The 13661-nt window shown below is 45.3% G+C and overlaps 1 protein-coding gene across 4 annotated transcripts in view; it reads right to left on the reverse strand.

Moving 5' to 3' along the window:
• FNDC4 (fibronectin type III domain containing 4) overlaps positions 1-13661 on the reverse strand; it is a 56067-nt gene that overhangs the window by 12905 nt on the left and 29501 nt on the right. For 2 of the 4 annotated variants that reach the window (XM_063440752.1, XM_063440751.1), the window contains exons 3-5: positions 13326-13468; positions 7483-7687; positions 1908-1997 (exon numbers count right to left, since the gene is read on the reverse strand). In XM_063440752.1, the coding sequence (XP_063296822.1) occupies positions 1908-1997; positions 7483-7687; positions 13326-13468 (438 nt within the window). The remainder of the gene's footprint in view (positions 1-1907; positions 1998-7482; positions 7688-13325; positions 13469-13661) is intronic. The other 2 variants (XM_063440753.1, XM_063440754.1) reach the window with 2 other exon arrangements.

Genomic DNA, 13661 nt, shown 5'->3' on the forward strand with positions numbered 1-13661 from the left:
TTAAAGTCTGTCGTTTCAGTATGGTATAATCAATCTCCATACGAATTGCCCTTGCTTTCCTTGTTCGGTAGTTCCAGTTTACACGAACGCTGCTTTTCGGCTGTAAGGTTCGGATCCCGTCGCTTGCCACCAATTGTAACGGAATGCAGTATATTAGTCCACGATATCCGTTGGTATCTTCAGGAAATCCACAGTCAGAGTAGAAAGCAAGGCAATATCCCCAATCCTCCCAATAACCGGACGAAACACAGTTTGGGAGTCAACTAACTCGGTTTATTCACAAGCAGCGTATTTATGCAGTTCCCCATGCAAGGGGTTTCCATACAGATATTCCAGGGGATTTCTCCCAACATGCATTGTGACTTTCCCAACAGGCATCGCTGCACGAGAAGGATACTCCCACTAAAATGGACGATTAAGTGGATTATCCCCTCGTGCAGCAAAACCGACAATTGACATTAAAATACATAATTCCCGTAATATTCGGTACTTTAGAATAACCGAACGTTCGGTAGATAGCTGGGGTCGGGGCGCACACTTTGTGAGAATACCGCTCCGATCCCAGCTGAATTGACCGAACGCCGCACATAATACATTTAAACATCAAGGTGAGTTTAAAAGTACCGAATAAGTACGGGACACATAATGTACCGAACGCGGTACTCCCGAACGCTCTGGAAGTCCAGCGGTGTTCGGATCACTGAGTAGCCGTTTTCAGTTCCAGGCTCTCGACGACCGAACACCGCTGCAGAGACAAAGGATCCAAGATGGCCGCATGGTCGGTAGTGGATCGACGGCCACCTAGGAGAGCCCTTAATTACCGATTGCAACAATGTTGCAATCGGTTAATTGGTGCCACACGACCTGTGAATGTGTGGTCTACCTGGGGAGTCCACATTCGTACGGCGAATGGCCAGGATAGCCGTGTTTCGTCGTACGAATGCTTTGTATGCTGGCGGCATACGGCTGCCAGCATGCGAACGGTCACAGTACAATACACATACAGTCAACGGGACACGTTATACATTCAGCCTACGGACAACCTGCAATGAATATAGTTCAGAAGTGGCTAGGTTTGCCACAATGGTGATTGATGTTACTCTCTATAGACGGTATATATGGTGATTGATGTTACTCTCTATAGACTGTATATACAGTGATTGATGTTACTCTCTATAGACTGTATATACAGTGATTGATGTTACTCTCTATAGACTGTATATACAGTGATTGATGTTACTCTCTATAGACGGTATATATGGTGATTGATGTTACTGTCTATAGACGGTATATATGGTGATTGATGTTACTGTCTATAGACAGTATATATGGTGATTGATGTTACTGTCTATAGACAGTATATATGGTGATTGATGTTACTCTCTATAGACGGTATATATGGTGACTGATGTTACTCTCTATAGACAGTATATATGGTGATTGATGTTACTCTCTATAGACGGTATATACGGTGTTTGATGTTACTCTCTATAGACGGTATATATGGTGATTGATGTTACTCTCTATAGACGGTATATATGGTGATTGATGTTACTGTCTATAGACTGTATATATGGTGATTGATGTTACTCTCTATAAACAGTATATATGGTGATTGATGTTACTCTCTATAGACGGTATATATGGTGATTGATGTTACTCTCTATAGACTGTATATACAGTGATTGATGTTACTCTCTATAGACGGTATATACGGTGATTGATGTTACTCTCTATAGACGGTATATACGGTGATTGATGTTACTCTCTATAGACGGTATATACGGTGATTGATGTTACTCTCTATAGACGGTATATATGGTGATTGATGTTACTGTCTATAGACTGTATATACAGTGATTGATGTTACTCTCTATAGATGGTATATATGGTGATTTTGATGTTACCTGCCCACATGAGTAGCACAGCCACAATGATAATGATTTCTCCAGTTTCCAACTGGCGTTCTTTGTCCACACCTTGCACAGTGATATCTCCTGTCGAAGAAAAAGAGAGTACACTTACCTGCACACAGACCAACATGATTAATAATACTGTCATGGGTATGGAGAGACCGGTGTGTGTTATTAGCCAGTGTGTGTCAAGGAATGGAGAGACCGGTGTGTGTTATTAGCCAGTGTGTGTCAAGTAATGGAGAGACCGGTGTGTGTTATTAGCCAGTGTGTGTCAAGGAATGGAGAGACCGGTGTGTGTTATTAGCCAGTGTGTCTAAATGAAGGGAGAGACCTGTGTGTGTTATTAGCCAGTGTGTGTCAAGTAATGGAGAGACCGGTGTGTGTTATTAGTCAGTGTGTGTAAAAGAATGGAGAGACCGGTGTGTGTTATTAGCCAGTGTGTGTCAAGTAATGGAGAGACCGGTGTGTGTTATTAGCCAGTGTGTGTAAAGGAATGGAGAGACCGGTGTGTGTTATTAGCCAATGTGTGTAAAGGAATGGAGAGACAGGTGTGTGTAAAGGAATGGGGAGACCGGTGTGTGTTATTACTCAGTGTGTGTAAAGGAATGGAGAGAACCGTGTGTTATTACTCAGTGTGTGTAAAGGAATGAAGAGACCGGTGTGTGTTATAAGCCAGTGTGTGTAAAGGAATGGAGAGACCGGTGTGTTATTACTCAGTGTGTGTAAAGGAATTGAGAGACCGGTGTGTGTTATTAGCCAGTGTGTGTAAAGGAATTGAGAGACCGGTGTGTGTTATTAGCCAGTGTGTGTAAAGGAATGGAGAGACCCATGTGTGTTATTACTCAGTGTGTGTAAAGGAATGGAGAGACCGGTGTGTGTTATTAGTCAGTGTGTCTAAATGAAGGGAGAGACCTGTGTGTGTTATTAGCCAGTGTGTGTAAAGGAATGGAGAGACCGGTGTGTGTTATTAGCCAGTGTGTGTAAAGGAATGGAGAGACCCATGTGTGTTATTACTCAGTGTGTGTAAAGGAATGGAGAGACCGGTGTGTGTTATTAGTCAGTGTGTCTAAATGAAGGGAGAGACCTGTGTGTGTTATTAGCCAGTGTGTGTAAAGGAATGGAGAGACCGGTGTGTGTTATTAGCCAGTGTGTGTAAAGGAATGGAGAGACCCATGTGTGTTATTACTCAGTGTGTGTAAAGGAATGGAGAGACCGGTGTGTGTTATTAGTCAGTGTGTCTAAATGAAGGGAGAGACCTGTGTGTGTTATTAGCCAGTGTGTGTAAAGGAATGGAGAGACCGGTGTGTGTTATTAGCCAGTGTGTGTCAAGTAATGGAGAGACCGGTGTGTGTTATTAGCCAGTGTGTGTAAAGGAATGGAGAGACCGGTGTGTGTTATTAGCCAGTGTGTGTAAAGGAATGGAGAGACCGGTGTGTGTAAAGGAATGGAGAGACCGGTGTGTGTTATTACTCAGTGTGTGTAAAGGAATGGAGAGAACCGTGTGTTATTACTCAGTGTGTGTAAAGGAATGGAGAGACCGGTGTGTGTTATAAGCCAGTGTGTGTAAAGGAATGGAGAGACCGGTGTGTTATTACTCAGTGTGTGTAGAGGAATTGAGAGACCGGTGTGTGTTATTAGCCAGTGTGTGTAAAGGAATGGAGAGACCCATGTGTGTTATTACTCAGTGTGTGTAAAGGAATGGAGAGACCTGTGTGTGTTATTACTCAGTGTGTGTAAATGAATGGAGAGACCCATGTGTGTTATTACTCAGTGTGTGTAAATGAATGGAGAGACCCGTGTGTGTAAAAGAATGGAGAGACCCGTGTGTGTTATTACTCAGTGTGTGTCAAGGAATGGAGAGACCGGTGTGTGTTATTAGCCAGTGTGTGTAAAAGAATGGAGAGACCGGTGTGTGTTATTAGTCAGTGTGTCTAAATGAAGGGAGAGACCTGTGTGTGTTATTAGCCAGTGTGTGTCAAGTAATGGAGAGACCGGTGTGTGTTATTAGTCAGTGTGTGTAAAGGAATGGAGAGACCGGTGTGTGTTATTAGTCAGTGTGTCTAAATGAAGGGAGAGACCTGTGTGTGTTATTAGCCAGTGTGTGTAAAGGAATGGAGAGACCGGTGTGTGTAAAGGAATGGAGAGACCGGTGTGTGTTATTACTCAGTGTGTGTAAAGGAATGGAGAGACCGGTGTGTGTTATTAGCCAGTGTGTGTCAAGTAATGGAGAGACCGGTGTGTGTAAAGGAATGGAGAGACCGGTGTGTGTAAAGGAATGGAGAGACCGGTGTGTGCAAAGGAATGGAGAGACCGGTGTGTGTTATTACTCAGTGTGTGTAAAGGAATGGAGAGACCGGTGTGTTATTACTCAGTGTGTGTAAAGGAATTGAGAGATCGGTGTGTGTTATTAGCCAGTGTGTGTAAAGGAATGGAGAGACCGGTGTGTGTAAAGGAATGGAGAGACCGGTGTGTGTTATTACTCAGTGTGTGTAAAGGAATGGAGAGACCGGTGTGTGTAAAGGAATGGAGAGACCGGTGTGTGTTATTACTCAGTGTGTGTAAAGGAATGGAGAGACCGGTGTGTGTTATTAGCCAGTGTGTGTAAAGGAATGGAGAGACCGGTGTGTGTTATTAGCCAGTGTGTGTAAAGGAATGGAGAGACCGGTGTGTGTAAAGGAATGGAGAGACCGGTGTGTGTTATTACTCAGTGTGTGTAAAGGAATGGAGAGACCGGTGTGTGTAAAGGAATGGAGAGACCGGTGTGTTATTACTCAGTGTGTGTAAAGGAATTGAGAGACCGGTGTGTGTGATTAGCCAGTGTGTGTAAAGGAATGGAGAGACCGGTGTGTGTTATTAGCCAGTGTGTGTAAAGGAATGGAGAGACCGGTGTGTGTAAAGGAATGGAGAGACCGGTGTGTGTTATTACTCAGTGTGTGTAAAGGAATGGAGAGACCGGTGTGTGTAAAGGAATGGAGAGACCGGTGTGTGTTATTACTCAGTGTGTGTAAAGGAATGGAGAGACCGGTGTGTGTTATTAGCCAGTGTGTGTAAAGGAATGGAGAGACCGGTGTGTGTTATTAGCCAGTGTGTTTAAAGGAATGGAGAGACCGGTGTGTGTAAAGGAATGGAGAGACCGGTGTGTGTTATTACTCAGTGTGTGTAAAGGAATGGAGAGACCGGTGTGTGTAAAGGAATGGAGAGACCGGTGTGTTATTACTCAGTGTGTGTAAAGGAATTGAGAGACCGGTGTGTGTTATTAGCCAGTGTGTGTAAAGGAATGGAGAGACCGGTGTGTGTAAAGGAATGGAGAGACCGGTGTGTGTTATTAGCCAGTGTGTGTAAAGGAATGGAGAGACCGGTGTGTGTTATTACTCAGTGTGTGTAAAGGAATGGAGAGACCGGTGTGTGTTATTACTCAGTGTGTGTAAAGGAATGGAGAGACCGGTGTGTGTTATTAGCCAGTGTGTGTAAAGGAATGGAGATACCGGTGTGTGTTATTACTCAGTGTGTGTAAAGGAATGGAGAGACCGGTGTGTGTAAAGGAATGGAGAGACCGGTGTGTGTTATTACTCAGTGTGTGTAAAGGAATGGAGAGACCGGTGTGTGTAAAGGAATGGAGAGACCGGTGTGTGTTATTACTCAGTGTGTGTAAAGGAATGGAGAGACCGGTGTGTGTAAAGGAATGGAGAGACCGGTGTGTGTTATTAGCCAGTGTGTGTAAAGGAATGGAGAGACCGGTGTGTGTAAAGGAATGGAGAGACCGGTGTGTGTTATTACTCAGTGTGTGTAAAGGAATGGAGAGACCGGTGTGTGTAAAGGAATGGAGAGACCGGTGTGTGTTATTACTCAGTGTGTGTAAAGGAATGGAGAGACCGGTGTGTGTAAAGGAATGGAGAGACCGGTGTGTGTTATTAGCCAGTGTGTGTAAAGGAATGGAGAGACCGGTGTGTGTTATTACTCAGTGTGTGTAAAGGAATGGAGAGACCGGTGTGTGTAAAGGAATGGAGAGACCGGTGTGTGTTATTACTCAGTGTGTGTAATGGAATGGAGAGACTGGTGTGTTATTAATCAGTGTGTGTACCCTGCCGCTGGGGAGGGAGGACGATGCTCTCCTCTCCCTGTAACTCACACTGCCGCTGGGGAGAGAGACTGACTGGTTGTCTCCTCTCCGTGCAAGGTACGCTGCCGCTCGGGAGGGAGGACGATGCTCTCCTCTCCTTGTAACTCACACTGTGGTTAGGGATCTGGGCCGGCTGCCCAGCATCCCTGTAGGGCTGGCAGAGAGATCTCAGTCGGTAGCATTTATGAAGTCGTCGTCGTCGTCGTCAATATTGTCCCAGAATAGGCCAGGGCCATCGTAATACCCACCCTCAGGGAATTCATACTTAGCCATCTCGGGAACACACTGAACCACTGTAGCGCCTGGTATGCGTTGTCGAGCCACAGTTCTTCCCATTCTAGGATCTCTGGTCTAGCCACCCACGCTCCCAGGGGCTGCTTCCCAAGAAGGGGCAGTATATATGGTGACTGGTGTTACTGTCTATAGACAGTATATATGGTGATTGATGTTACTCTCTATAGACGGTATATATGGTGACTGATGTTACTCTCTATAGACGGTATATACGGTGAATGATGTTACTCTCTATAGACTGTATATATGGTGACTGATGTTACTCTCTATAGACGGTATATATGGTGACTGATGTTACTGTCTATGTGTTATTAATCAGTGTCTGTAAAGGAATGGAGTGTGTTATCAATCAGTGTCTGTAAAGGAATGGAGTGTGTTATCAATCAGTGTCTGTAAAGGAATGGAGTGTGTTATCAATCAGTGTGTGTAAAGGAATGGAGTGTGTTATTAATCAGTGTGTGTAAAGGAATGGAGTGTGTTATTAATCAGTGTGTGTAAAGGAATGGAGTGTGTTATTAATCAGTGTGTGTAAAGGAATGGAGTGTGTTATTAATCAGTGTGTGTAAAGGAATGGAGTGTGTTATTAATCAGTGTGTGTAAAGGAATGGAGTGTGTTATTAATCAGTGTGTGTAAAGGAATGGAGTGTGTTATTAATCAGTGTCTGTAAAGGAATGGAGTGTGTTATTAATCAGTGTCTGTAAAGGAATGGAGTGTGTTATCAATCAGTGTGTGTAAAGGAATGGAGTGTGTTATTAATCATTGTCTGTAAAGGAATGGAGTGTGTTATCAATCAGTGTCTGTAAAGGAATGGAGTGTGTTATCAATCAGTGTGTGTAAAGGAATGGAGTGTGTTATCAATCAGTGTGTGTAAAGGAATGGAGTGTGTTATCAATCAGTGTGTGTAAAGGAATGGAGTGTGTTATCAATCAGTGTCTGTAAAGGAATTGAGTGTGTTATCAATCCGTGTCTGTAAAGGAATGGAGTGTGTTATCAATCAGTGTCTGTAAAGGAATGGGGAGTCCGGTGTGTTCTATCAATCATCATGTGTAAAGGAATGGAAGAGTATTCAGTGGATGGACTATGGACAGAGCAGAGTCCATAATAAATCAGTGATAAAACGAATGAAGGGAGTGATACATATTAAGCCATACCTTGGTTGGAGCTGTTGGATGGTAAACGATCTGTTTCCTTTAAAGTACGGAAGTGGATTCTCTTACTGGCTTGGCTCTCGCTGTACAAGCCGATAGACTGGACCTGAATGATATAATCCGTATCTTCCTCCAGATCCCAGAGCACGCAGGCACGGTTGGTTGTATTAACCTCTCGTATGAACCGGTGAATCTGTCCATCCTGTCTCTGTGCAAAGTATAAAACATCCAGAAAAATAATCTCCACACTGCTATACAGAGAGAGCAAGTCTCCCACTGCACTGCAGGGTGATATAACAATAAAACTCACAGTAATGTGTAGTGTGTGAATGTATCACAGAGCTCCACAGCAAGAAAACTCACAGTAATGTGCAGTGTATGAGTATATCACAGAGCTCCACGGCAATAAAACTCACAGTAATATGTAGTGTGTGAATGTATAACAGAGCTCCACAGCAAGAAAACCCACAGTAATGTGTAGTCTGTGAATGTATAACAGAGCTCCACAGCAAGAAAACTCACAGTAATGTGCAGTGTATGAGTATCACAGAGCTCCACAGCAATAAAACTCACAGTAATGTGTAGTGTGTGAATGTATCACAGAGCTCCACAGTAATAAAACTCACAGTAATGTGCAGTGTATGAGTGTATCACAGAGCTCCACAGCAAGGAAACTCACAGTAATGTGCAGTGTGTATGAGAGTATCACAGAGCTCCACAGCATTAAAACTCACAGTAATGTGCAGTGTATGAGTGTATCACACAGCTCCACAGTAATAAAACTCACAGTATTGTGCAATGTATGAGGGTATGACAGAGCTCCACAGCAAGAAAACTCACAGTAATGTGCAGTGTATATGAGTATCATAGAGCTCCACAGCAATAAAACTCACAGTAATGTGCAGTGTATGGGGGTATCACAGAGCTCCACAGCAATAAAACTCACATGAATGTGCAGTGTGTATGAAGGTATCACAGTGCTCCACAGCAATAATACTCACAGGAATGTGCAGTGTTTGAGTGTATCACAGAGCTCCACAGCAATAAAACTCACAGTAATGTGCAGTATGTATGAGGGTATCACAGAGCTCCACAGCAATAAAACTCACAGTAATGTGCAGTGTGTGTGAGTGTATCACAGAGCTCCACAGCAAGAAAACTCACAGTAATGTGCAGTATGTATGAGTGTATCACAGAGCTCCACAGCAATAAAACTCACAGTAATGTGCAGTGTGTATGAGTGTATCACAGAGCTCCACAGCAAGAAAACTCACAGTAATGTGCAGTGTATGAGTGTATCACAGAGCTCCACAGCAATAAAACTCACAGTAATGTGCAGTGTATGAGGGTATCACAGAGCTCCACATCAATAAAACTCACAGTAATGTGCAGTGTGTATGAGTGTATCGCAGAGCTCCACAGCAATAAAACTCACAGTAATGTGCAGTATGTATGAGGGTATCACAGAGCTCCACAGCAATAAAACTCACAGTAATGTGCAGTGTGTGTGAGTGTATCACAGAGCTCCACAGCAAGAAAACTCACAGTAATGTGCAGTATGTATGAGTGTATCACAGAGCTCCACAGCAATAAAACTCACAGTAATGTGCAGTGTGTATGAGTGTATCACAGAGCTCCACAGCAAGAAAACTCACAGTAATGTGCAGTGTATGAGTGTATCACAGAGCTCCACAGCAATAAAACTCACAGTAATGTGCAGTGTATGAGGGTATCACAGAGCTCCACATCAATAAAACTCACAGTAATGTGTAGTGTGTGAATGTATCACAGAGCTCCACATCAATAAAACTCTCATTAATATGTATTGTGTGTAATTGTATCCAAGAACATGTTTACAATATCTTGTGGCCCTGTTTGCTTTCCCGTGTCTGATTACAATGTCTCGTGGCCCTGTTTGCTTTCCCATGTCTGATTACAATGTCTCGTGGCCCTGTTTGCTTTCCCGTGTGTGATTACAATGTCTCGTGGCCCTGTTTGCTTTCCCGTGTGTGATTACAATGTCTCGTGGCCCTGTTTGCTTTCCCGTGTGTGATTACAATGTCTTGTGGCCCTGTTTGCTTTCCCCTGTGTGATTACAATGTCTCGTGGCCCTGTTTGCTTTCCCGTGTGTGATTACAATGTCTCGTGGCCCTGTTTGCTTTCCCCTGTGTGATTACAATGTCTCATGGCCCTGTTTGCTTTCCCGTGTGTGATTACAATGTCTCGTGGCCCTGTTTGCTTTCCCGTGTCTGATTACAATGTCTCGTGGCCCTGTTTGCTTTCCCGTGTCTGATTACAATGTCTCGTGGCCCTGTTTGCTTTCCCCTGTGTGATTACAATGTCTCGTGGCCCTGTTTGCTTTCCCGTGTGTGATTACAATGTCTCGTGGCCCTGTTTGCTTTCCCGTGTGTGATTACAATGTCTCGTGGCCCTGTTTGCTTTCCCGTGTGTGATTACAATGTCTCGTGGCCCTGTTTGCTTTCCCGTGTGTGATTACAATGTCTCGTGGCCCTGTTTGCTTTCCCGTGTGTGATTACAATGTCTCGTGGCCCTGTTTGCTTTCCCCTGTGTGATTACAATGTCTCGTGGCCCTGTTTGCTTTCCCCTGTGTGATTACAACGTCACGTGGCCCTGTTTGCTTTCCCGTGTGTGATTACAATGTCTCGTGGCCCTGTTTGCTTTCCCGTGTGTGATTACAATGTCTCGTGGCCCTGTTTGCTTTCCCGTGTGTGATTACAATGTCTCGTGGCCCTGTTTGCTTTCCCGTGTGTGATTACAATGTCTCGTGGCCCTGTTTGCTTTCCCGTGTGTGATTACAATGTCTCGTGGCCCTGTTTGCTTTCCCGTGTGTGATTACAATGTCTCGTGGCCCTGTTTGCTTTCCCGTGTGTGACTACAATGTCTCGTGGCCCTGTTTGCTTTCCTGCATGTATTTACAATGTCTCGTGGCCCTGTTTGCTTTCCCGTGTGTGATTACAATGTCTCGTGGCCCTGTTTGCTTTCCCGTGTGTGATTACAACGTCTCGTGGCCCTGTTTGCTTTCCTGCATGTATTTACAATGGCTCGTGGCCCTGTTTGCTTTCCCGTGTGTGATTACAATGTCTCGTGGCCCTGTTTGCTTTCCCATGTGTGATTACAACGTCTCGTGGCCCTGTTTGCTTTCCCATGTGTGATTACAATGTCTCGTGGCCCTGTTTGCTTTCCCGTGTGTGATTACAATGTCTCGTGGCCCTGTTTGCTTTCCCGTGTGTGATTACAATGTCTCGTGGCCCTGTTTGCTTTCCCGTGTGTGATTACAATGTCTCGTGGCCCTGTTTGCTTTCCCGTGTGTGATTACAATGTCTCGTGGCCCTGTTTGCTTTCCCGTGTGTGATTACAATGTCTCGTGGCCCTGTTTGCTTTCCCGTGTGTGATTACAACGTCTCGTGGCCCTGTTTGCTTTCCCGTGTGTGATTACAATGTCTCGTGGCCCTGTTTGCTTTCCCGTGTGTGATTACAATGTCTCGTGGCCCTGTTTGCTTTCCCCTGTGTGATTACAATGTCTTGTGGCCCTGTTTGCTTTCCTGCATGTATTTACAACGTCTCGTGGCCCTGTTTGCTTTCCCATGTGTGATTACAATGTCTCGTGGCCCTGTTTGCTTTCCCGTGTGTGATTACAATGTCTCGTGGCCCTGTTTGCTTTCCCGTGTGTGATTACAATGTCTCGTGGCCCTGTTTGCTTTCCCGTGTGTGATTACAATGTCTCGTGGCCCTGTTTGCTTTCCCCTGTGTGATTACAATGTCTCGTGGCCCTGTTTGCTTTCCCCTGTGTGATTACAATGTCTCGTAGCCCGGTTTGCTTTCCCCTGTGTGATTACAATGTCTCGTAGCCCTGTTTGCTTTCCCGTGTGTGATTACAATGTCTCGTAGCCCTGTTTGCTTTCCCGTGTGTGATTACAATGTCTCGTGGCCCTGTTTGCTTTCCCGTGTGTGATTACAATGTCTCGTGGCCCTGTTTGCTTTCCCCTGTGTGATTACAATGTCTCGTGGCCCTGTTTGCTTTCCTGCATGTATTTACAATGTCTCGTGGCCCTGTTTGCTTTCCCGTGTGTGATTACAATGTCTCGTGGCCCTGTTTGCTTTCCCGTGTGTGATTACAATGTCTCGTGGCCCTGTTTGCTTTCCCGTGTGTGATTACAACGTCTCGTGGCCCTGTTTGCTTTCCTGCATGTATTTACAATGTCTCGTGGCCCTGTTTGCTTTCCCGTGTGTGATTACAATGTCTCGTGGCCCTGTTTGCTTTACCATGTGTGATTACAATGTCTCGTGGCCCTGTTTGCTTTCCCATGTGTGATTACAACGTCTCGTGGCCCTGTTTGCTTTCCCATGTGTGATTACAATGTCTCGTGGCCCTGTTTGCTTTCCCGTGTGTGATTACAATGTCTCGTGGCCCTGTTTGCTTTCCCGTGTGTGATTACAATGTCTCGTGGCCCTGTTTGCTTTCCCGTGTGTGATTACAATGTCTCGTGGCCCTGTTTGCTTTCCCGTGTGTGATTACAATGTCTCGTGGCCCTGTTTGCTTTCCCGTGTGTGATTACAATGTCTCGTGGCCCTGTTTGCTTTCCCGTGTGTGATTACAATGTCAAGTGGGCCTGTTTGCTTTCCCGTGTGTGATTACAATGTCTCGTGGCCCTGTTTGCTTTCCCGTGTGTGATTACAATGTCTCGTGGCCCTGTTTGCTTTCCCGTGTGTGATTACAATGTCTCGTGGCCCTGTTTGCTTTCCCCTGTGTGATTACAATGTCTTGTGGCCCTGTTTGCTTTCCTGCATGTATTTACAACGTCTCGTGGCCCTGTTTGCTTTCCCATGTGTGATTACAATGTCTCGTGGCCCTGTTTGCTTTCCCATGTCTGATTACAATGTCTCGTGGCCCTGTTTGCTTTCCCGTGTGTGATTACAATGTCTCGTGGCCCTGTTTGCTTTCCCATGTGTGATTACAATGTCTCATGGCCCTGTTTGCTTTCCCATGTGTGATTACAACGTCTCGTGGCCCTGTTTGCTTTCCCATGTGTGATTACAATGTCTCGTGGCCCTGTTTGCTTTCCCGTGTGTGATTACAATGTCTCGTGGCCCTGTTTGCTTTCCCATATGTGATTACAACGTCTCGTGGCCCTGTTTGCTTTCCCATGTGTGATTACAATGTCTCGTGGCCCTGTTTGCTTTCCCGTGTGTGATTACAATGTCTCGTGGCCCTGTTTGCTTTCCCGTGTCTGATTACAATGTCTCGTGGCCCTGTTTGCTTTCCCGTGTCTGATTACAATGTCTCGTGGCCCTGTTTGCTTTCCCGTGTGTGATTACAATGTCTCGTGGCCCTGTTTGCTTTCCCGTGTGTGATTACAATGTCTCGTGGCCCTGTTTGCTTTCCCGTGTCTGATTACAATGTCTCGTGGCCCTGTTTGCTTTCCCGTGTCTGATTACAATGTCTCGTGGCCCTGTTTGCTTTCCCGTGTGTGATTACAATGTCTCGTGGCCCTGTTTGCTTTCCCGTGTGTGATTACAATGTCTCATGGCCCTGTTTGCTTTCCCGTGTGTGATTACAATGTCTCGTGGCCCTGTTTGCTTTCCCGTGTGTGATTACAATGTCTCATGGCCCTGTTTGCTTTCCCGTGTGTGATTACAATGTCTCGTGGCCCTGTTTGCTTTCCCGTGTGTGACTACAACGTCTCGTGGCCCTGTTTGCTTTCCCGTGTGTGACTACAATGTCTCGTGGCCCTGTTTGCTTTCCTGCATGTATTTACAATGTCTCGTGGCCCTGTTTGCTTTCCTGCATGTATTTACAATGTTTTGTGGCCCTGTTTCAGTTGTACCTGCTGGGAGATTGCATATCCTATTATGATATCTCCTTCAGGAACGTCCCAGGACACGGTGGCAGAATTGGCCTTCAGCTGGGTTACCGTCACATTGACCGGAGATGGGGGTCTGTCTAATAAAATAAATGACAATAAATGCCCTGCTGGCATTAGCATTAGTTAGCAATTACTGCAATCCTCAAAGTCACAGAAACAGATGGCAGCGCAGAGTACAAATTACTGGCACCGAGAGGGACCCAGAGCTTGGCAACCATGTCCACATCTGCACATCTGCAAGCACATGACAGCATTACTCATAAAGCACTAACATACTACGCAGCACTGTACAAATGA

This window comes from Pelobates fuscus, chromosome 2 (assembly GCF_036172605.1).
Source record: "Pelobates fuscus isolate aPelFus1 chromosome 2, aPelFus1.pri, whole genome shotgun sequence".
NCBI classification, from domain to species: Eukaryota; Metazoa; Chordata; class Amphibia; order Anura; family Pelobatidae; genus Pelobates; species Pelobates fuscus.